This window comes from Lepisma saccharinum, chromosome 1, assembly GCF_977018435.1.
Source record: "Lepisma saccharinum chromosome 1, izLepSacc3.1, whole genome shotgun sequence".
In the NCBI taxonomy this organism is placed as follows: domain Eukaryota; kingdom Metazoa; phylum Arthropoda; class Insecta; order Zygentoma; family Lepismatidae; genus Lepisma; species Lepisma saccharinum.
In genome coordinates this window covers 96,261,462-96,286,588 of record NC_139229.1, presented here as the reverse complement: position 1 = coordinate 96,286,588, position 25,127 = coordinate 96,261,462, and the positions used below count along the sequence as shown (strand labels likewise).

The 25,127-nt window shown below is 35.7% G+C and overlaps 2 protein-coding genes across 3 annotated transcripts in view; one reads left to right on the top strand and one right to left on the bottom strand.

Annotated features, from left to right (window-relative positions):
* LOC145985124 (cytosolic beta-glucosidase-like) overlaps nt 1-1,151 on the top strand; it is a 29,790-nt gene extending 28,639 nt beyond the window's left edge. The window contains exon 11 of the mRNA XM_083118767.1: nt 935-1,151. Within this exon, the coding sequence (XP_082974893.1) occupies nt 935-1,049 (115 nt within the window). The 3' untranslated portion in view covers nt 1,050-1,151. The remainder of the gene's footprint in view (nt 1-934) is intronic.
* A 5,674-nt stretch (nt 1,152-6,825) lies between these two features.
* Nucleotides 6,826-25,127, bottom strand: part of LOC145985116 (3'-5' exoribonuclease 1-like) — a 29,145-nt gene continuing 10,843 nt past the window's right edge. For both annotated transcript variants that reach the window (XM_083118744.1, XM_083118753.1), the window contains exons 3-7: nt 23,028-23,317; nt 18,311-18,449; nt 15,059-15,208; nt 12,086-12,169; nt 6,826-7,823 (exon numbers count right to left, since the gene is read on the bottom strand). In XM_083118744.1, coding sequence (XP_082974870.1) covers nt 7,494-7,823; nt 12,086-12,169; nt 15,059-15,208; nt 18,311-18,449; nt 23,028-23,317 — 993 coding nt within the window. In that variant the 3' untranslated portion in view covers nt 6,826-7,493. The remainder of the gene's footprint in view (nt 7,824-12,085; nt 12,170-15,058; nt 15,209-18,310; nt 18,450-23,027; nt 23,318-25,127) is intronic.

Genomic DNA, 25,127 nt, shown 5'->3' with positions numbered 1-25,127 from the left:
CTGAGCAAATGTGGTTTTATTTTTAAAAAAAAAAAAATTAATTAGAGGAACAGAAAATTATGTAATTTATACAATTCTATTATGAATTTCTGATAGAGAAAAAATACTTTTAAAGCATATAATGTGGTAACCATATAAATTTCCATAAATGCAAATAATTATATATCCTGATAGTTTTCTAAATGATTTTAGATAATACATTCCTTCATGTAGATGCCTTCCCGAGCATTGTACAATTACTTCTACTGAATTTCCATTTTTTTACTAATTATTGCATTTTTGCAAATTAATATGGTTAGATCATTACCTATGAACTAGTGAAACAAGTTCATGGAATCACTATTCTTGCTCAACTTAATGGGAGAACAAAATGATAAGCTTTACCAATAGTGTAGAATTGTTCCTTTTTTCCATTAAACTTAATAATGTATTAATATTTTATTTAGAAACATGTATAATTATAATCTTTAGAATTTTTTGATAAGCTGTGTACAGATTATCACTTTCAGAATAGTCAGATGTGTTGTCAATGATTGCACAAAATGATACTTCCTTCATGAACAAGTTTATAATTGAAAACATAAATTAAAATATTATTATTAATAAAACATTAAGTCTTACCCTGTACTTAAAACTATGCCATGAAGGTACACAAGTATGTGGAGGAATAGTTTCACACATTCTCGAACTCAGCCATAGAGGAGATTAGATGGCCAGCACCATCTAATATAATAATGATTATTATACTGTCTATTGAACATATCATGCCCGTAAGTTTTCTACAGTAACGAAACATTTGAAATTTCTTGCCAACAATATCCCTGAACACAAAACTGCATTTAAAATGGGATGTAACACTCATGAAATAAAGAGTAGAAATTTAGATGCTTGTCAAAATAACTTAATGCAATAACATCAGGATTTTTCTTTTCAGTGTGAGGTTTGGACTCTTTCATGTTGATTTTGAAGACAATAGAAGAGAACGGCAGGAAAAAGAATCCGCTAAATTCTTCCGGGACATCATAAAAAATAATGGATTTCCCAAATGAAGAGATGCAGAGCATGCTAATATTCAGCAGACACACTGAAAAGACAGTTGAAATACTGAATATGTTATTGTAAATATAATGCTAATAAATGATGGTTGATTTCTCAAAAAAATCCTTTCTCTTGCATAGCCATAAGCAGCTGAATTTTGAGCTTTAAAAGTTTACATATGTGACAACTGTGCATCTTCTGCTTCTAACTGAAAAGTTTGGAGATGAACTTAAATTTTTGTTTTTTTACTTGATGTACTTTTTTAGTATATTTAACCACCATTACACACGAATGTTCTTCTTAAATGTTTATAATCACTGTTGGATATTACAATAGTACAGTAAATGTTTTTATGACACATTTCAATCCTGCTTCCAAAAACTTTTCATGCTTAAACTATCAAGAAATATACACACACATATATATATGTGTATACGCACACACACACGCAGAGAGAGTGCCTTTCACGGTCGAGTCATCCATGGAGCGGCAGACAGGTGGGAGCACGTCTGCCGGCATTAAGATCCACAGCTGTATGCTGACCTTGGCACTGGATGTGTCAGTGCTTTAGTATCCAGATAACTGGTGTCCAGTTTGCACGTGTTTGTGAACTGTTAAGGTGTTTACAAGTGTTTTAGATTGTTTTGTTTCACTTTACATATTATACCAGGTGAGTCACAAAATTACCACCGGAAATATTTCGTGAACAACAATAAATATTGAAAAACTGTTTCCGCAGATATATAGGTATAAGAGGGGCTCATGAAATTAGTGGACACAATATGTTCAACTACGTAAGGAAATACGATTTTCAACACAAACTTAGTTTTTTTAATGGAAACCCCATTTTATTTTCAGCTCATTTGAAAGTACGGAAAAAATCTTCAAGAATGGCATTTGTTACATTGTAATACGTCAAGTAGTTCTCAAGTAATTTTAACCTGAAGTTGAGCGTGAAGGTGCATCCTTCACTATGCCTGTCGGCAGAGCCGAGTGCAAATGCCGTAGTGCATACAGCCTGCATGCTTGTGCTGCATTTTTCCTACACTCGCCGTAGATAAGTATCATCCTGGTCTTTTCAGTTTGAAAATACTATTTTTTCAGCAACAGTTCTGTCGTACGTACACTATCACAAAATGTCGTTAATTAGTGTACTTTGTTACGCTTGCATTATTTGATAACTCAATTTGAAAAAGAAAAAATGTATACGGTGCAAAGTTTAAAACTTGAAAACCTAAAGATTTGTCATGACCAAACGAGAGCAGTTTATTGTTCCGATGTACTAAAAATTATGAAGTAAATTAATAAATGCCAATTTGAAATTAGAAAGATGTTAATGTACTAACATTATGTAACTGATGGCGGAATGTTTAAAATTTATACTTTTTAATTAACAAATATTTGTTAACTCAGAAAGATGTATCAGAACCTTCTAGAAAATTTGTCAAAGCTTACTTATGTACAAACTACACATTTTATTGCAACATGCAGTTGTTGGAACGTAACAACTTTCCTAAGCATATCGCATAGCTAGAGGCACATATTTTTGGTAAATAAAAAAGCAAAATTTCGGTACAAAAAAGGAGTTAATTTCGGGTTCAAAAGCGGTAAATAAAATGAAATATCGGTGAAAAATTGGATGAAAAGTGGTATATAAAAAGACATTTTGGTTTTAAAATTGTGAATATAATCCTAAATTTGATTTAAAAACTACACTTATTCCACAGAATTAACATTTCATTTCTAATAGCACATTTATGTAGTTATAAGAGTATTAAGTTTATTTCTGTGTAAAGGAGTCCATTTTTGCTTCTCCAATATTAACAGCAGAATTAATCAATTTTCCGGGAATTGCATAACTCACAGGATACTTCAGACTTCAGAAAGTGTTCCGTCGGTATATAAATGGTAACTTTTGTGTTTAAGAGTTAATTTCGCTTTTTGCAGTTCATTTCGCATTATTTCGTGACAAAACATGGTCACAAAATGCATCTCACACCTTTCAAAAACATGAAAAATTAACACTACAATGTGTTTTTTCAAATTTCGTTTTTTCGTCAAAAACGAAATATGCATGCCCCTACGCATAGCATGCAGAAGAGTAACATGTTTGTTACAATACAGGAATGGCATCAAAAGGGGGATATGTATGTTATGACCATGTTACGAACACGAATCAACTTGTGAGAATATTTGTTTGAAGGCTCAACTTCAGGTTACAATTACTTGAGAACTCGTATACTTGACGTATTACAATGTAACAAATGCCATTCTTAATGAATTTTTCCATACTTTCAAATTAGCTAATAATAAAATGGGGTTCCCATTTTAAAAAAACTAAGTTTGTGTTGAAAATCGTACTTCCTTACGTAGTTGAACGTATTGTGTCCACTAATTTCACGAGCCCCTCTCATACCTTTATATCTGCGAAAGCAGTTTTTCAATATGTAGTTGTTCACGAAATATTTCCGGTGACTCACCCTGTATACTGGTGCTTTTCTGCAGTCTAATAATGCCATGTTATCCGTACAATTTAAAACAATGAATTTTTATGTACAACCCTTGAGACATTGCGAATTATTGTAGGGAAGTAAGTTATAAGGCATTTCGCAGCTGAATTCCCAGATGTTCCTCTTCCACACAGAGACAGTGTTCGAAAACTTGTGAACAAATTTAGGGAAACAGGGTTTGTTCTTGATAAGAAGCGAAGGGTGAAAGGATGTGTGCTTAGAAGAGAAAGTAAACGACATTAGATAAAGATTGGAACATAAACCTAAAAAATCCTGCCAGCGCCTTGCACAAGAAACAAGACATTTTTAAGTCATCTGCGAGGCAAGCTACCCAACTTTTAAACCTGAAGCCATACAATACGTGGTCAGTTAGGAAAGTAATGAGACTGATTTCCTGTAAATGATGAATTTTATTTTTTTTACAAATCAAGGTTATCCCCTTCAAAATAGTTCCCTTGGGCAGCTACACAGCGATGGAGGCATTCTTTCCATTGTTCGTAGCAGTGTTGGAATACCTTTTAGCTCGTCGGTTACGCTCGTCTGGATACTATCCAAAGTATCAAAATGGCATCCTTTCAAGTGGTTTTTGTGCAAGGGGAATATAAAAAAGTCACAGGGACTGAGATCCGGTGAATAAGGGGGCTGAGGAACCACAGGAATGCTTTTTTTTTTGCCAAAAATTAATTGATGGTGACTGCCGTGTGACATGCTGCATTGTCGTGGTGCAGCATCCAAGTGCGTGCAATGTCTGGTCGCACATGTGCAACCCTTTTCCTGAGTCTTGCAAGGACTTCCCGATAAAAAGTTTGATTGACAGTTTGTTACTGATCATTCTCACCATCAATTGACGATCGGACATCACAAGAGACTTCACTCTTTCCACATTGTCATCCGTTTTTGAGGTTGAAGGTCTTCCCGCACGAGGTTCGTCTTCCACTTGTTCTCGGCCTTCTAAAAAGGACTTGTGCCATCTGAACACTTGTGCCCTGGATAGTGCATGTTCTCCATAAGCCCTTTGTAACTTTTCATAAGTCACAGTATCGGATTCGTCAAGCTTAACACAAAATTTGATGGTACAACGTTGTTCACACTTTTGCCAGTACATTTTCGTAATGGACCTCACAAACACAACTTCACGTCAGACGCTCTCAACAATCGTGTAGAAACTGTAGCAAGTTGAAACTTGTACTGAGTCAACGGCAAGCGTTCCCCTACCTGCCATGTGAAGGCGGGGGCAGCAGCGTTGCCGGTTCGTGCACAGTGTTGGCAGTCTCATTACTTTCCTAACAGACCACGTAGAAGAATTGAAAGAAAATATCAGGGGAGAAACTGAAGCAATTTTGGAAGAGAAACTGAAAGGTACCGTAAATGTGGATGCAAGAGGAAAACATTTCCAACACCTCGTGTAACTGTCCATGTAATTGTACAATCTTATTTCATTACATAGCTAGAGGTTCCATTTATGTGAATGTTGCACCAAGTTTGCCGGCAGACGAGCTCTCGCTGCCAGGTGCTCTTGCCGCTGCTCCACGGACGATTTGCCTGTGAAAGCCACTGTATTATGAATGACCACATCCCGACAATTTTCAATCTTCATTTCTTTTATATCCAGGTATCAGATATTCTGATATCCGAATGTGTGCATTATCTGGACAGTTTAATCATTTATCTGTTCTACGGAATATCCACATATTATTTTATTCGTCATTTTCGTATTTCACTGTATGGATGAAACTGTCTGGATAATGCACACATTTGGATAATCCGGACAATAAAGAACTTATTAATGAACTCTCATTTCTCCTGCTTTTGCATTTATATTAATCTCTTCTTCCATTCTTCTTTCCACTTCTCCTAGCACAAGTTCTGTCACACTTGCTCTTGTACCCCACCACAAATTGCAGTCACAAATTCTGTCTGTCTTTTACCATACTGTTTTTGTGTTGTGTATCGTGTTTGAACAAAGTAATATTATTTTCTATAGCATCCTTTTGGTATGAAAATGCATTAATGAAAACAAAAAATCGCAAAATGCTGTATTTGAAATTGTATCTTTTTTATTAGCATTGTTCTTTTGCTGTTTCCGGCTACAACACTTATTCTAGAGAAGTGATCATTAGATGAAACTGAAATTCAACCACTCAACATGTTCAGCTACCAGAGCTTGCATCACAAATTGCAGTTATGGAAGAAGGAGGAGAAGAAAAAGGAATTACCTGACCAATTACAGACCAAGATGAAAAAAACTGATTTTCTGATGCTACTGACCATTTTTCACCACTGTAGGTTTAAATTTTACAATCACAGAATCATAAACGCATGCCAAAATTCCTTGGCTCTATATAAGGGTATCTACCAAAATAGTAAAGTAAAAAGTAAAGTTCTCCCCTGTGCTTAGCACCCCGCCATGAAGGCGTATAGGGGGTGTGGGGGTAACGCCCCACACTTTCTTGATCCGGTCATGAGTGGGGGTGATGTGATCAGCATCATGCCCCTGACCGCCTTTACCCCCCAGGGTTTCCCCCAGGTACCCATGTCATTCGACGCTGGGTGGGCGCCGGGGCCGCTTCCAACGTTAGAAAAGTTCCCGGATTTGAACCGGCCGGGGATTGAACCCTGGACCTTGAGCATGGTAGTCAGACGCGTTACCGACTAAGCCACCGTGGCCACAATATACCAAAATAACAAATCTAAAATTCTTGACCTTTCGTTCCTCTTTCTTGACTTTTTTCCCCACTTTCTTACCATGTATTTAATTGCCCCCTACTTAGGATTAGGTATAGTTGGAAATTAAGAAAATGTATATTTTTATTCAATGAAAAATCCCTACCACAAGGTTGGTTAAGATGAAAACTGAAGCTGCATTTAACAAGAGATTTAGACTTGCTTTAATTACTAATGCATGTAAAAATTAATGCTTCAGACTTCATCCTGGATGGGGAATGGCCACATAACTTAATATTTTTACAAAACTTTACGCATACAAGAATGTAATTCTTAAGAAACAAAGTGAAAAAAACTTAACCACAACTCAATACAATTTTAGATTTTCAATTATTCAATTTTATCAAATCCCAGTACAGGTATATAACTATGTAAGTTCACTATACTGCATAAAGTAGGAAAAATTCTTGACCACAAGCATTATTTCTTGACTGGCATACACCCTGTATAACAATTCACACTCGCACAGAAATGCAGTGTTTGATCCCAGTTCACAAGAATCCATTAGAAAGAAATGTACTGGAACAGCTGTCATATGGAGCACAAAAACAAGTTCATGAAACTATTTATTCGTGACATTAATTTACATTTGTACCAGATACAGCAATGTGTTTGTGCAAAATTAAGTGCACAGAAAATACACATTAACCTCTATATTTTCAAAACATTTCACGAAGTGTATACGCTAACAGTCAACAGCCATACATAGTCAATGAAGTAATTTGAAAGAATCCCAACAAAAATTAATGAAGTAATTTGAAAGAATCCCAACAAAAATTCATAAATTAAAAATGGTTGAAATCAGATAGGAATTAAAGCTGTTTTTTTCTTTACACACAGAATCCAAGGTTTTTAATCCTTTAAATGCATCTATCAATATTTTAACACAATAAAATACCAGTAAAACTTTCCAGTATAAGGTAAAATAAACGGAAGTGAGCTGTGGATTTACTGGAATGTATCTGCAATTAAAGGATTAAATACATTATTATTATTTTTCAGTTAATATAGAAATGTCACCTTTATCGTATACTGAGAGAAAGGATTAAAGTCACCTTTCTCTCGCATTCAAACAAGAAATCTGAATTATTTCTTCTACAGATGCCAGCGTCTTCTTGCTTCTTCTGCTACACACGGAAGCTGTTTCCCAGTCAAAAGTTTACATTACGTTAACTTTAAATGTGATTAAAATTCATTACATGCTCCTTGCAAGTCGGACGTTCACTGCCAATGATCTTTTAACGGGATATTTTCCGTTTCACTCTCCTCGCTGTCACTCAATTGTACTTCCTCCTTCTTGCTCTTGTTATTCTCTCTTCTCATTTTCTCGTGATCTCTTCTCGATATGGGAACAACCGTTCGGTGTCTTTGGTCTGATTTCTGGAAATTTGGCTTGGACGACAGATCGATCTGCTCGTTCACTCTTATGGCGGCTCCGTCCTCAATCAAGCACACCACTAACTTTGCGATGTTCCGAGCATCATCCAGCCCACAATGTGGCCTTCCTTCAAACTCTATCTTCATGCGCTCCAACATAATCCTGAGGCAGTGCTACGTGAGAGAAATGAATAAATACTTTAAAACAGATACAGCCATACTGAAGAACAAGAGAGGTAAATATGCGGAAGATAGCAAGGATGCGAGGAAGTTCATATAAAAAAATAGTGGAACCCCAATTTTATTTTCGTGGATTTTACATTTTCCCGCATTACACATTCAATCTTGATGGTCGCAACATAGGAAAATGTTATAAAAATTCCCTTCATTATAAGTATTTCCAACTTGGTCCCCTGAAAAATGTAAAATTGAGGTTCCCCTGTAATAGGAATGAATGTACAGCCATGAAGTATGCACGACACGACAATTTACCAGTAGTTGTGGTCAATTACAAAATAAATTTTTGGTACAAAAACTCATTATATAAAATGAAATTTCAGTGAAATTATGGAAAATAAAATCACAAATTGACTTGTGCACTTAAATAATAACAACAAAAAATATCCACAAACTTTTTATTTCTATAAATAGCTAGATCTGTATTATTTGCAAGAAAATATAATTTTTGTTTACTTGCTGATTTTGAGGACTCCGACACAATTTCCCCCCCCCCCCCCCTAGTCTATCATACCAAACTATCAATCACGCACCAAATTAGAAAATAAGTGACACATTGAGTCTAGAGCTGAACAGATAACACTTTAAACTGGCACTGGTGCCGAGACTCTCACAGATTTCCACAAATACTGATACTTGGAAATTGTAAAAAATGAAAAGATGTTCAAAATATTAATCAATTAGTTTGCAAGTACTCTACTCCAATTTTATTTAATTTTTGTTAGTGTTGCATTGCTGCCACTTCTGGCTAACCATGATGATGAGTGATGACATGAGGAACTTGAAGGGGCACTCGCACAGAACACCCATGACTAGGCTGGGATTCGAACCTGGGATCCCTGGCATCATAGCACGTTGTGCTTAACCACTCTACCATGGAAGTCGGATTCACTTCAATTGTATGAATAGTTTTGCTTTAACAAATAACAGAACTACATAAGAATATCAAAATATGACAGTAATTTTTTTTTCGCACATCACGTGAAGGCAACATACTTGTTAAAATCAACACAAAACACACAAACAGCACGATAAAAAACACTTTAGGGCAATTCCACTGTCAATGAACCAATTCAACCAAACGTAAAATGTCCCTATTAAGATATCATTGACATTTCATAATAAAAGGCATGAATTTTCTTAACATGAATTTGTTTTGTTTGTTAATTTGCATACAGGTATTTGAAAAACAGATTTTTCAACATTTTTTTTTTTTCAAAATGAAGAAGTATTTTATTTGATTTTCTTGATTGGTTTGCCAGCTAGCAAAAACTTCTGGTAAACTCATTAAAAATAATGTAGAACCCAATAGTAGGATCTCCTCTACCCAGATAATAATAAAAAAAATATTCCTATTTGGCATTTGTAGAGACTAGTCATGGGCTTCTCAGTTGCATACTGGCGTATGTATCGTCACACACGTCACAAAAATCTACACTTTTTGATAAGGACAAAGAACTTGGGGCGCTAGAATCAGCATTATTCTGAGGATAAAGTAGACACCTAAAGGCTAACTTTTAACACCAAATAATTTCTTCCTGTCCACGGAAATAGTGGAAACAACTGTGTTTACATATGTGATGTGTGTGACTTGAGAAATGATCAGGCACCTCAGTACAGTGCAACCCAGTTCTTACAATTTCGTTTCCTATTAGTACACATTATGATGTAGGAATCCTACTGCTAGGGTTTACTACAATACAATTGACTACTAAAACTGGTAGTGTACGCAGATATTTAAGTTTTTAGCTTACATGCAGTTTCTTTCATCCACATCTATTTGAGTTGCAGATTTAAAGTACGGTGAAAAGGGAGGGAGAGAAAGTGTACTATCCATCATGGTTGAATATCTTCAACGTAAATTGGCTTTTGTTTCCTGTTCATGTTGATTTTAAGTGATTTTCCTACGTGAAAGTCCAAATGTAGACAATGCAATCCAGAATGAAATACAATCTGGAGTGATGATTCTTCCTCAGAATTTAAAAATAAGCTCATGGTAAAATTACTAAATAAGTTTAAGAGTTTAATCTCTCTAAAGATTCTGACACATCTCATGGAAAAGGAGTAGTAGACAGAATTGTTGGAAGAACAAAATCTCTGCTGAGACAGGCAGTCATGTGCAAAAACACTGATGTTGTTATAGTTCCATTTTCTGTAGACTTTGCATGTGCAGCTAGGAACATCATGAAAAGAAAGTTGTGATACATGTTTCTCAGGTGGAGATAGCCAGACCAATTCATGTCTATTGTACATCCATGGAAAGGTAGAGCGCCAGTTTTCCCAGAAATACAAAAAATAATAATAATAATACTAATAAAATTTTTAAAAAAATCCATGTTGTTTCAAGCTCATCAGATGGAATTGTACACCTCATCAGAACAAGGATACCTCTCAAAATTTTCTACCCAACAATATTCAGATTGGTGACTGGTATGAAGACAGTGTTTACTCAGGTAAGTGACAGCTATCAACACTGAGCTGCAAGAGATACTGGTATCCACCATGATTCCATCTGGAAGCTATTGGAAGTGGCCAGCTGCTGAGGACTGTGCACAGTCACTAACATTGTAAAAAAAAATGAATCCTCCTACTGTTGCAAGTTCACGTGGCCAGTTTAAATTCAATGAAAAACATTGCAAAAGTGTTATGTTTAATTATAAGTTTAGGTATAATGTCACATCAAAATTATTTTGTTAGACGTATCAGTTTTTATGTATATTTATTTATTTATTTATTTTACTTATTTATTTATTTATTCACTTTCCTGCCACTTGCAATGATGAGGATGAGTGGTGATATGATTAAATTGATGAAGGGACACCCACAAAGAACACCCATGCCCAAGCCAGGATTCAAACCTGGCACCTCTGGCATCGTATTGGGCTGTGCTAACCATTCCAGCGTGGATGTCAGCAAATGCCTCTTTTGTTTTCCAGTTTGTCAATAAAACATTTTGTGTTGAACATGCTGTATTTCAATTATTCTACCTAATTAAAATTGGCAAAATTTGAATCACACAGGTCATAAGATAAGATGAAAGTGTATCAAAACCAAACCTGCATGGAATTGAAACTTGTCTGGTACATTTGACAAAAATATCGGCAACATACCAAGACACTTCACAGAGTTTGCTTGTCAATGACTCGAAGACGTTTTTTCACTGCACAAAGGCATCACACTGATTTCCACGCAACAATCACATTCTATGAACAACAGCTGGAATATTCCATGGTCCTTACTCCAAAGTAATTTAGGGGGGAAAATGCAAGTAATTTCATTCGCAATTTTTATGAATCAGAAACAAATTACTTTCATATTTTTTGTACAAAAGTCACACACGTCACCATGGAATCGCCCTTTAAAAGTTTTTCCAAGTATTTGATTCCATCGCGGAATTATCATCAAGGCTGGTCGAGTGATGACAAAGTGGATGCAGTTGAAGTTCCGCCGGTGCTACTACTTGCAAGTAGCGAGTAGTGCCAGTAGTGTTTTTTATCATGCTGTTTGTGTTGATTTTAACAAATATTAAAATATATGTTATGTACTCACAAGATCCAGTTTTCACATGAAACTGGTGCAAAATAACAAGAAACTTCGATTTTTGCATTCCAGGATAATGCAACTCTATGAAAGTGTTGCATGGCATTTTTACATACCCTGCGAGGTACCCAGATGCTGGGAAAACTATCGGCTGGTATCAGTAAATAAAATCCAACTGATACGAATCCATTGGCATCAGTATCGACCCAGCTGGTGCATTTAATTTCTATTAGTTCACTAGATGCCTCTTAAATCGATATTCTAGTTTCCCTTGTTACTAGTGTTAATTTCTCATTGAAATGCAATGCCCAAGTTAACAGATTTGTCCTTGATGTGTACTGAGAGTTGGATTATTGTGGAGGATCTCACAAGATCTTTTTATAACACTGGATATGTCTCACTTGCATGGTACCGGTATCTTAAAGCCAATTTTTCATCACACGTTTCAATGAAGGAATGTGTGATGAAAGTGTGTGTAAAAAGTTTCAGAATCTCTTAGTGGAAACCACATTTAAAATTCCCAGATTTGCATCTTCCTCCATTATACATTCAATCTTGATGGTCCCAACATGGCAAAATGTAAAATTTAACTTTGTCCCCTGAAAAACGTAAAATCAAGGTGTGTGAATTATGAAACAATATGAATAGGAATAACATACCCGTTTGCATTTGTAATAGTTGCTGTAAGTCTTCCTGATGTTTACCCATTTTCTACATGATGTTGGGTATTCTATTTTTGAGATCTGTAAAAAGAACAGGGTGAAGATTAAATTTTTATTCGGTACGTACAAAAAACTTTAGAAACATGAAAGCTCAGAAAATGATAAAACCAAAAGAATTACATCTTAAGATAATTCCTCATCTTTCAGTTTCCGAAACACTAATAATTCATATGGTGAAAACATGTTTAATATCAGTAATGTAATGACGTGTGGATTGTCTAAAAACCATTATGAAGTTGTATCCACAATATTACATTTTTTTTGTATCACTGATCTAAATTTTTTCACAAATTTCTAATCTTTAACAAAATTTGTAGAATCTTCATTTCTTGCTTCTCTTTCTCGAAGAGTGAAATTCTCGCTAGATTATTGCCTTAGCTTGCGCAAAGGAAGAGATTTGAACCAGTGTTCTTGGGTTATCAGCGAGGTTAATTCGATGTTAGCATCCAACATTTCAAGCACATATGTACATTGCTATCATCACCAGGGAATGATGCTAACATCAAATTAATCTGGCTGAAAACCCAAGAACACTTGCTCGAATCAAGTAGCAAAGAAAGCTACAATTCCTACTAAAGAAACAGATGTTTACACTTGAGCAGAACAGGGAGTCAAATACAGTGTGAGATGAAACTTACAAATCTGTAAATTTTCCAGAGCTAAACTCGATAATATTTCAGTACATTTTAACATCTCAGACTTACAAACCATTTATCTTATAATTAAAATAACTAAATAAATCTATTCCACTCTAGAAGTTAAGTTTCTTATTAGTATTCCTATTGTTGTTAATTTTAATTTTCCACATCTTAGGTTATTTGCAATGATAATGAACAGATACATAAATGATAGTTACATAAATAAACCATGATTCACCTGACTTCTTGCCAATGAAGATTTCACCAAATGTGGCAGAAAAGTGAAATAAACAGACAAATACAGATAAAATAATGCATGTTTCATCAAGCATAGAAACTTGTGATCATTGTATTTTGTAGTGCACTGAGCTAACCACCCCACCACAGAAAATCCATATGCAAAACACAGGTCAACTCTGAATTACTTGGAATTAATGTCCCTGTTCTACCTTCCCTTCCTCTCTAAGACTCAAAAAACAAAGAACAATTACAAAGGTAAATCATGCAAAAATTATTTTGTAAATTTAAATTATTAAAAAGGTGCTTATGCTACTTCTCAACTCTTCACCAAATGCGACACAGAGAAGCTACTCATCTCAGTTGTGAGCACTGAATTGGATTAGATACGGCCAATACCACTCACAGAGTTTCAAGTATGTGTATGGGAACACTACATACTTATTGAATGTGGCGATATTAATGTCCTCAGATGAACTGTTGATCTCCCAACACTCTGTCATCCATGTTGGGAGATGAGGACAGTGTTTTAACAAATACAGTGCATTCAAAAGTGCCCGCACTCAAGCTTAAAAAAAAAAAAGCTACTCAGGTATTCATCTGGATGAGTTGGCAAGCCTGCCAGTAGGGATTGGTATGACCTTGAAGAACGAGATTATGTTATATTTAGAGCAGTGCGGTGTTACAGGTCTCGGTGTGAGACATACAATCACAGCTTGTCAACAATGCCTTTTAAGCACATCGCTCACAGAGATGTGGGGGAAAACACGAAGAAATGTGGCAAAATAACTTCTGTTGGGTGCTTCTATTGAAATTAAATGGTGTAACACCCACTACAGGGAAACGTGTGGAACCGAAGCACGGAATATCCATGCCAGAAGTCTGCAGGTTACCTTAAGTAAGGGTTATCGCCCACAGATACGCCGGAAAAGCATCACTTGCATTCTGTTGCCACGTTGCTCCTCGTCTCAGTAGGCATTAATCTTTACGTGCACACAGCACAGCGAATTGCTACGTTGGAAGCATATTTTGAGTATATCATATGAAAGATATGTGGAGAAATGGAGAAGTCTATTTCCTGATTATCCGGCACTAGGTAAAACCACAATGGATGATTGTTTCAAATTCAGTTTCAATATTCTTTCTGTGTAGTTCAACGTGCGGAAGGTGGTTTGTGTCTTGTGATTGTCTTACCGACCTCAGAGATTGCAGTGTTAATCACACTTAGTTTACAAATTATTTTTTGTGTATTTCAATATATAGTTAACAAATGTATGTATTCATTACGTTGACAAGTTAAATAAATTACGAGCAAAAAATTCTCAAACTTTGAGTGTGGGGACTTTTTGAACGCACTGTATTTTTAGCTTTTAAGAATCAAGAACCTTTTACACTGTCCCTGAGGAAGTTTTTAGTGTGTTGTGCATATCCTGTGCGAGTCCGTTTATATCCCTGCACTTATATTAAACCTTTCTCAAAGGTGTTTTTACACCCCTTTTTTAAATTTTCAAGTAAGGATTTTAGATAAAAAGATTATCCTTATATACTTTGAAGAGTGCAAAATAGCCATATGTGGTGACACACCTACAAATTTTGAGTCATCCATCCATTCATTCTTTCACAAATAAGGTTGCCCAGGTCTGATATAGATCCACTCATATACATAAAAGTACAAGCAGATTTTTTAGATGTATATTCTTTGAAAAGATGGAGCAACATGAAATTGAAGGCTACAAATGGCTATTGACATTTCATGGCTATCTCATCTCCATCGTCAGCCTAAAATTAAGGGTAACCAGTAAAAAATACAACACTCAAGTAAAATTAGGCAGCAAAAAGCTATTTTTTTTTTACTGTGAAACAGTGCTTATGTGAATGTTCAAGAAAGTGCCATAGTTATACAAAACAGATTATAATGCAAACAAAACACACACACGAGGATATATTTGCACACAGAATTGTACTTTATATGCTAACAAAAACATTGTATGCCAATCTTGTGCATGCAAAGAGCAGTATAAACACAATAACAAACCTTGCATTGACCATACAGAAAACGTCCCATATCCCATGGGCCGTCTGTAACTACAGCATACTGATACTTCGTTCCTAATTCATGTTTCTTGAGCCATTCCTCAAATTTTTCTAACACAACTGGAAACTCTTCAGCAGAATCTACTTGTTGCTGAAACAAAACAGAATGTAAACTATGCTATCTATTCAGACACTCACGGAATTCAACTTTCTATTTGTACTATTTTAAGTTTGCTTTTCTACCTATTGTGAAGATGGAAGCCGTATTAGGCCATTCCATTTTATATCAGGTAGGCAAACCATAAATGTGCATCCTGATTATCACCATTTTTCTTATGATAGAGGGTTCAGACATATATTTAAATCTCAAACACACATTTTCAGTAACATGAAAACATGCTTTAAAGATATGTCAGCTAGCGTTTCCGGGCTCTAATACTGAATAACTCTATTTAAAAACATATTTAGGAATATGTGAAAAATGCAATTTTATACAATGCTGTATTGTTAAAATATGCTCCAAGTTGTTTAAGTTTTAGCAGACTGGAGCCCCTTCCATCTGTTAGCCTCTCATGAGCACTTTTCAAACTTGTTGAGATGTAAAAAATATCATACAGATAAAACTAATTGTCAGAAGAGAAGTAATTAGCTTTCAATTTTATGGAGTCCAAGGCAAAATAGAATTAATCATTAATTTCATAAAAATTGGAAAGAACTAAATCTAAAATGTCAGTAACATGCATTAGTACGACTTTTAAAAATGGAAGTTACTCAATTAAACTATTTTTTTTTCTCTCCTCGTTTTACATTATTCTGCCATGTAGTTGGTTTCTCCCATGTATACTCTATGCCTGTCATTAAGCAAGACTTTCCATTTCAAAAGAACATTTGCATGCCTTTAAACCATATAACATAATTTCTATCTATTGATAGCATGCACTTGCACTCTGATACAGCAAGGCCAGCAGTGGTGGCACACTGCATAACTGTTACAAATTACTTCTTTTGGTTTTTCATTATTTCTTCCATGTTGCCTCAACAGAATCAACCTGCAAGACTCCAAGGTTCGTCCTTTTGCGATATGGGGCCATCAGCACCCTCTCGCGGCATGTTGACAAAACATCTGTGTAAAATCACCCTGGCCAGCTAGTAGCCTTCGATGCTACCAACAGCCCGAGAAATCAATGAGCGACCTTGAAGGATCCAATGGGAGGGTACGTTGCATGGAGGCAAATTCTTTTTCCCAATCGGCTAGGGCGGAAAGAAGTCCAGAGTGCCATTGCTTCAGTCTGTTGATGTCCTCAGTGTTGCGAACTGCACGATTGAGTGTCCAAGTGTACTGTATACTGTCAGCAATGTAGGATATCCACCAAGCTAGTTTAAAATTTATATTCATAAATATACTATAAAGTTTCAAAACACAGGAGAAACACAAATATATGATTGCTGACATACAGATGACATATGCTATGTGAAGATAAACGTTTCAGGGCGTTCGGTCTATTAAGACAACCAACATGTACATGGACAGATCAGCCAAATAGAGTTGGTAAAACTCTGTGGAAGTCACCCTTTTTGCAAACAGTTTGCGAGGCGAAAAGTTACTGTTTTTCAGGCAGGTGAATTTCTATTTGTTTGCTTCAAAAACTTTAGTGTTGGCATTATTTACTATTTACTATGGAAAGAAGTACGTAGTGCCAAATTGGATTTGTGAATATTGCAATGTGTGAAAATCTTGAAAATTGTTTCAATCATCCGCGATCATCTGTTGCATTAAATACGTTTGACAACAGACCAACTGAATTTTGAAAAAAATGTACAACTGCACCAGGATATTCATCTTTCCTATTAGAAACGTTAAGGAAACAGTATCAGGTAGTGTGCTAATTTTTTTCAGTACAACGTACCATGTAGAAGCAATGAATTCTCGGTTTTCTTAATTTTTCGGAATCTGCTTCCCCAAAGGAAAGTGTCACCGCACACCACTGATTGATAGGTTACTGCAAGCATGAATTTTTTTGGATTGATTGATTTGCTTTATTTTACTTCGGTTTTGTGCCACTCTTGGCTCATTTGCGAAGATTAGGAGCGGTGAAACTGATGAATGGACACTCACAAACATCAATGTCCAGGCCAGTATTCGAACCTGGGACCCCTAGCATCGTAGCGTGATATGCTAACCACTCCGCTACTGGGGCCAGCACTCCAAGCATGGAAGATGCTATTTGCTTAGAATAATTTTATACATGTATTGTGTGAAAAAAAGAACAATTTTGACTGGGGTTTCTCAGGTTTTATCCACAAAAAAAAAAGTCAATCATGTTGTATTTTTTGAAAAACCCAGGAAAAGGGCCAATCTTGTTGTAGTGTTATACCACCTTAGCAATTTTAATTTAAGCCTTGGTACATTAATATTTTGTCATTTTCTTATTTTCCATCACTTTATGACGATGAGGATGATTGATGATTTGATGAAATTGAAGAGATACAAAGATCACCCATGCTGAAACAATTTGAAAAAAAAAAAAAAAAACAACAACCTAGAGAATATAAATAAGTGGGGTAAGTTAACTGTTAGCATACAGAGATACTAATATACTTTTAGAAGCAGCAAAGAAGTTTGAAATTCAGCTCAGACACTAAATACTGTAAAACTTACAGGCCAAAATCAAGTGGTAGGTCTGTACCTACCTAATCAAAACTTCATTATCCATAATAACCTGTTTCAATCAGTTAGATTTAACTTGGATAATGCACATTACCTTTTTTATTCAGAGGATTTTGTCCTCCCGTTCAAGGGAGCTTCTCTCAGTAATCAATGCAACCTTTGGAGCCGTATAGAGTAGAGATGGTCACAAAATCCAGACAACGGATATCCAGATTTCAAATTATCCGACATCTATTTTGGATGCAATGTATAATCTGGATATCTCAATATCAGGATAGTTTGGATATCTGGATAATCCAAATATCCAGATAGCATGGATATCCATCCGTATAGAACAGATTTGTTGAAGGATTTGCAGAAAATAGTAGTGAAATACAAAAATGACGAATAAAAGTATATGTTGACGGCCTGTAAAATGGATAAATGATAAAGCCATTCAGATAATACACACATTCTGATATCCGAACATTTTGGATAATCAGGATAGAAATTTATCTGAAATCTGGATAAAATTTTATCCAGATTTGGGCATCCCTCTTGTAGTCAAGTTTTCAACAATATTTTTCTTAAGTATCAGTACCATACCTGTGTAATTCCTGTAAGCTTCTTGCAAAATTTTGAGAGTTTGGGATTTTTTACTGGTTTACAATAAGCTTGAAATTCATCAACGATTTCTTGAATTTCTGTGTTCACCAACACAGCCGGAAACTCTATTATTTCATGTCTGTAATAAGAAATAATAAACAAATAGTATCATAATTTTTCCACACAATTGCTACAGAAACTGCAGTTTTGATGCAATTTTTTTTCTAAGGACACAAAATAATTAAGGCTCGGCTGAACCTTTGGCTTATGTGAAGGAAGTTGTTTTTGAAATTTCCTCTCCTTCCAAAAAACTGCTATGATATTCCAAAATCTCCTAAAATACATCTGCATAGAATTCCTTCAAGAACATAAGAGAATCTTCACTGTCTAGATACCTGCAAAAGTTTCATGGCTATGAAAGCCTGTTACATTCTAGAAGGAATTCTAAGCAGATGCAGATGTGAAGCGGAAGTAGCAGGTTTCTTTTTAAAAAAGAAAAGGAAATTTTGAAAACAACGCTGGCATCAGTCAAAGGTCCAGCCAAGCCTTAAACTAAATGATCATTGGAAACCACTGTAAGTTTCGGTAGGTTGTGTTTATTTTTTTTCAAGGGCACACATATTTGTCAAAATACTTATACTAAGTTACATATCACCGCAACTGTTAAGGTTGCTATGATGGCAAACAAGCTCTTTATTTATTTCTTGTTGTGGATAGTGAAGTTAAGGCACAAGAGTTAATCCATGCCAAATCAACACAGCCCCCAACCTGACCATCTCCGATTTTCATGAAATTTGGGGAGTTGAAACTATGAATGGAACTTAGTAACTATGAAAATTTTTAGTTTCGTTTGTCTTGTAATCAGTTAAATTATTCAAGGTCAAAGTTAGTAGAAATTGCCCTTTTTGAGCCCACTTTCCTATACTAAATGTGCTGTAACTTCGCCAATATTTCGACTAGGAAGCTCAAATAAAGCTTATTGTACAGGGAATTGAACAAGCTTAGCAGTGATATATTATAAGTCTACCTTTGGATAAAGATATAATTTTGTCACATGACCTTGACTTTGAATATCTCAAAACATGTCTTCACCAAAAATCATGAAAAAAATATATTTCATCCCTCATGCCCTACTATAAAACATACCAAAAAATCATTCTGGGACTGCAATGGGATCAGTGAAAATTCGAAGAGTAAAATGTAAAATTGCAATCAGCATCAAATGTATTGGGTGCTTCAATCATGTGCATCTAGCCTTCAGACTAAGGTAACAGAGGTACATTATTTCACCATAACAGATCTCCACGATATAAATACAACAGAAAAAGTTCATAAACCATACACAATTTTTCATTTTCTGGCAGATTTATAGTGTCGTAGAAAATGCATAGGAAATGCCAATAGACTAATGCCCGGTTCGGTCAAACATCGTTAACGCATCACTAAAATCTTAGCAGCCTGTTAAGCTTTTAATATTCGCACAAGTGATTTTATAGGCACATTAACTAATGACATGTTACAGACGTTTTGTTTGAATCATTGCTATTCTCATACTTTGATACGAGAAATGCGGCGTTTTGATTGGTTGTGCCGTGGACAGTTGACTGTGCGTAAGCACGTTTGTTTTGGGCTTTTTTGTATGAAATCCCAGCAACAGCAATAAATAAAGTAATGTGTAACACATAAATATATGTTTAAGAAATGAATGTTAGTTAGGTATTTACATCCACACACCGAAAATGTTATGTATTGTAATAGTTATATTGTAATTTCGTAAGTTAGATTTAAATGAGTGCCTGCCGACTGCCAATACAAGATTATATATATATATTAATAAAAACTACTGTTCTAGGTTAGGGTAATCTGTTTGAAGTTTGATAATTTAATTATATTAATATGGCATTTCAAAAGAGGTCTAAAGATGGAAATGAACGTGTGTTTGCTATAACAATTTTCCTCAACAAAACAGAACATTTCACGAAATGTACACCATGCATAACTTAACTTGCTTTGCCATGGCAATTAAATAATATGTAAATATTGCAAGTCACTTCTTTTGGCATTGATGTGAATGTGACACTGCAAACAGGTAATCTACTGTTTCCAAATAATCACTGACAAAAAGAAGGCACGTATAATGTTCACCATTTACCAGTATACTTACCGTTCATGCATATGTACAAGGGACATTTCTGAATGGTTGTGTGTTTTGTTTAGTACAAATATTTTTTAAAGAAAAAATGTATATACAATACGATATTTTATATTTGATTTATCATAAATGGTAAAAAGATGGACAAGTACACTGTTAGACAGTAGCCTCACCACTTGTACGAATGGACCCTACAAGGAAAAATTTCCGAATTGATGGTAGTGTGTTTTACAAACACATACATGCATGATGTCCATGCACGAAACTACAATACCTGAAACTGCTTAGGATTAAGCTTTTTTCTTAATGAAACATTGATGATTCCAAATTACAGTTTGCAGAATTTTAACACATAATGTTAATAAGAAATGAAATTAGGCATACCATATTTAATGCAAAATATTGAATTTTTCACGAGTTTTGTATCTCTTAAACCAATTGAATCTCAAACTCAATTATTTTACTGAAGTTACTTATCTTGGAGTACTGTATTGTGTACAAATTTCAGATTTTTAAACAACTGCCCACCAGAGATATTTAACCCTGAACTTGGACTTTTTTAACAAAAATTACATGCTTATGACCCTGTAGAAAAAAAAGGATTAAAGTCTCAAGCTTCTAATAATTTTGGCACACACTATTGGTACACAGGTATTTGCACAAAAAAATTCAAGTGTCAAACAAACTGCCTCCCCCCTAAAACAAATGTCCAAAAATGTCATTTTGAGCAATTAAAATACACAATTTTGACCTTAAAATTTATTATGAAGGAATAATATTTAGAAAATTACACAGATATATAATTGTAGCCTATAATGTGCTTAACATCACAGATTTTTCTCATTGTCGTAGGACTTACCAGAGCTGAGATAAAAAAGTTGCCACTGATGCTTACTAATGGAGAAAATGACGCGTGACATGATAAAAAAAATTGCCCGCCATCTTCAAATCGGTGATAATAAAAATAAAATAACAGTGGTTCTGAACTGTCAACACATGAGGCTCACACCACACAAAAAAATAAACTTTTCTAAAAATGGTTAAGCAACCACGTTGCACCACTTCATATGGATTGACCCGTAGCAGTAACCGTGACGGAATTTCCATAAAACATTGTCTTCTGGAAGGGCATGGTCAATAGAGTTGTACCGTGAATGGGTGACAGGGCATGGTCAGCAGAGTTGTACCGCAAACAGGTGACAAAGTGGTGTGCTAAGCTTAGGGGCTCAAATCGGGAAAGTATGTAGGAGGGCTCTCGTGAGTTTACTAATTTGTAAAGCGCTGCAAGAGTGTGGAAGCAGTGGCGTGTGGAAAGGTCGAACCAGCCTAGGTCCTTGAAAGCTGGGGTAAGGTGTGTATGCTTTTCAAAGAAATCTGTCATGTGCACATCCTCAATGAAACAACAGTGGCATGCATAGTATGGACAGAAACTCATACTTATGACAAATAAATCAGGCATAAAATTTGTCAACAATGGTCACCAAATATTTTTTTTCAAGTATAACTAATGTCTTAACAATGGTGGTGTAGCTTACTGTGTAAGGATTCCAATGAAAATACATTTGCTGTCATTTTTAAGCCTAACAGAACTATCAGAATAACCTGATATAAAATTCAACATTCTAATCAATGAGTAACTGGTGGAAATGCTGTGAATCACATCACTTCAACAACTCCCTGTGTGTCTTTATGGCACAGTGCAATGCACAGGGAACAGCTTTACTTTTTTTTTTTACAATGTAAAGATTCAAGAGGTGGCCATGAAAAAAAAACTTTCGAACTGTGGATCACATGGTCAATTGGAACCATAACTCGCATGAAGAAAAGTACCTACCGTTACGGAAATCATTATCCTGCAGCCGTAGCAACCATTTTTGTCTCTGGTTTGGTGAGTTCTTAATTTCATATCCCCTTATATAAACCCAGCACAACATGGCTTTCTCCCAAATTCCTCATGCCTTACCAATCTGTCCACTATGTTATAAATACCATTACCAATCGTAGTTAGCTGGATGTCATGTACTTTGATCTGCCCAGAGCTTTTGACAGGGCTGCCATTAGGAAGTGCGAGGCCTTGTGAGAACAATACCCACGAGGCCCTTATATTTTGAAAAATGAAAGTGTATACATCTTCAATTCCTTGTAAAATTCGACACTAAAACCTCAAATTAGGGGTCTCTCAGCTTCAGCACAAAGGATCACGACTATGCCTGTGATCTCTTGAACAATGGAGTTTCTGACAGGAAATCGATAGAAGGTTGGAGTCACAAACAAAAAATTCAACTGTGTTACAGTTGAAATTTTCTTTTCGCAGCCAGCGTGCTGTTTCCTTTTAAAACTTGGTTTCTTTTTTTGTATTACGTATGCTTGATTACGTGTTTATTCTAAATTTAAAATGCAAATTGTGATAAAGGTTTCTAGTTATGTGATACACCAATTGGTCTGCTTCCAGAAATGCGTAGTTTATTCGCATTCCGAGTTTACTTTCCCAATTTTTGCACCTGAATAAGAACCCACTTTCATTTCTGACTGTATGAAGCATTTAAGCGAAGTAGCAATACTTACGGGTAAGTAGGTGCATTGACCTCTTCGCATGTTGCTTCAAAATCTATGATCACGTAAAAATTTGGAAGTTTGCTGGATACCATATTCGTGGCAGAGAGCTTCTGTTTCCTGTAGTAGAACTTCAATCTCTTCCTCAGTATCTCGTGGTTCCCCTCAGTGTTCAGCTTGAATTTCTTCAAGTTTGAGATCACCGCATTCAGCTTCATCCTATTGATCTTGCCATTAATGATGGCCAGTTCCTTATACACTGCATCGCTGTACTGGGAACTCCCTCGAGGGGGTTCATTTTTCTGAAAAGGCAGGGAGAAAAGTGATTGTGACTGCAAAATCATTAATTTAATGAAAGCAAATAAAGCAGATGTATCATTTACATGAAAAAAAAAAAAATCACCCTCAAAGAGATTGGACTCTTTACCACTAGAACTTTATGGAAACAGGACTTTGATCGACTGTACCAAATCAAGAATTGCATTAAAATTCTAATCAAGATGTTGATTCACTCTAATAAGTTGTGGCATCGTTCCTTTTTCTCCCATTGGATTTTGCCACCTGTCTGGTAGCCACGCTACCCGTGGGAAGACAGTACATGTCTGACAATGCTACCAGACAGGAGGCAAAATCGATTGTAAACAAAAACTGGGCAGAAAAATGGAACGTCAACTTATTCTGAGTGAATTACCTCTCTCCGCACAACCGCCAAATGGGAATATTTAGATACAACGTAAGATGTTGATGTTTTATGTACAATAAAATGGGTTTCAGGGTGTGGAAACCACAAATAACTAACATACTTGATACCAAAGTATGGCCCTTGTAAGAAAAAACTATCTCTGAAGTACCTTTACCATTTGTTATTTATAAAAACAGGGTTTATTCACACTCGAGTAGCGAAAAAATACGTGCAAATGATAACAAACATCAAACTTAGCACCCCTAACCTAACAATGTAAAATTATTAACACCAATAAATCACTCACTCACTCCTAATGAAAGTTTTGCTTCTCTTTCGGTTTCTTTTGCTTTAAGTATTCAGTCCTTTGTGTTCCACTTATTGCATAATTAGAGGCACATATTCTTGGTAAATAAAAGAGCAAAATTTTGGTAGAAAACAGTCAATTTTGGGTTCAAAAGTGGTAAATAAAATATTTTTTTTATGTTATAGCAGTGAATAATTGTGTGGCCGGCTCCCTGTCTCACGGGAGTACAGTACACAGGAGTCGCGGGTCTGCGCAGGTGCATTTACTGGTGGTTTCACTATAGTGAGAAAAATTGTTATCCCAGGGATCAAACCTGAGTGCTTGGGCATTTCCTTCCAATGTTCCACTGAAATGGCAAGTCACCCTAGGGTGTCTGCAAATGATTTACACAGTCCAGCCTAAGTTTATAGTGTCAATTCCAGATTCACAGTATGATATTTAACTTGTAGCGGTGACCAGAAGTTGGCTTCGTAGCTCAGTGGGATGGCACTCCCACTGAATATCAAAGACCTAGGTTTGATCTTGATCTCTGGTTGGATCCAGATTTTACAAAAACTAGTAAGCAGTGGGTGCTGCTGACCTCTCTACACCCATGAGTTAGTGGAAAATGTTGCATTGTTTATGAAGACTGTGTTTAATGTGAACATTTTCTGTTGTTTTATCTTGCGTATGATGGATTATAGTGAAGGAATGGATGATTTTTTCATGTGGTCATATTTATAACATCATGACATAGTTCCTGTGATAATACGAGGGTGAATCAAACATAAACGGGAATTTATTTTTCATACTTTATTGAAACAAAATACAAATACAAAACAAATGCATTACTTTTCTACATAGTTCCCTGCAATTTAAATACAGTTCTGCCAGCGGATAGGGAGTTTGGCAATCCCATTTTCACAGAAAGTCGATGGATGTGTAAACACGAACTGCCCCACTCCTGCACCATCACAAAAAGCTTACCTCCTAGTGTTTCTTTCAGTGGCCCACACAAATGGTATTCACAGGAGGCTAAGTCTGGACTCATCCACTTCTCTCTCTCGCACAAAAATTTGGGGGGAGAGGATAACGAGCCAGAAGCCTTCAAGAGATTTCCAATCAAATATTTCCCTCCTCCTCA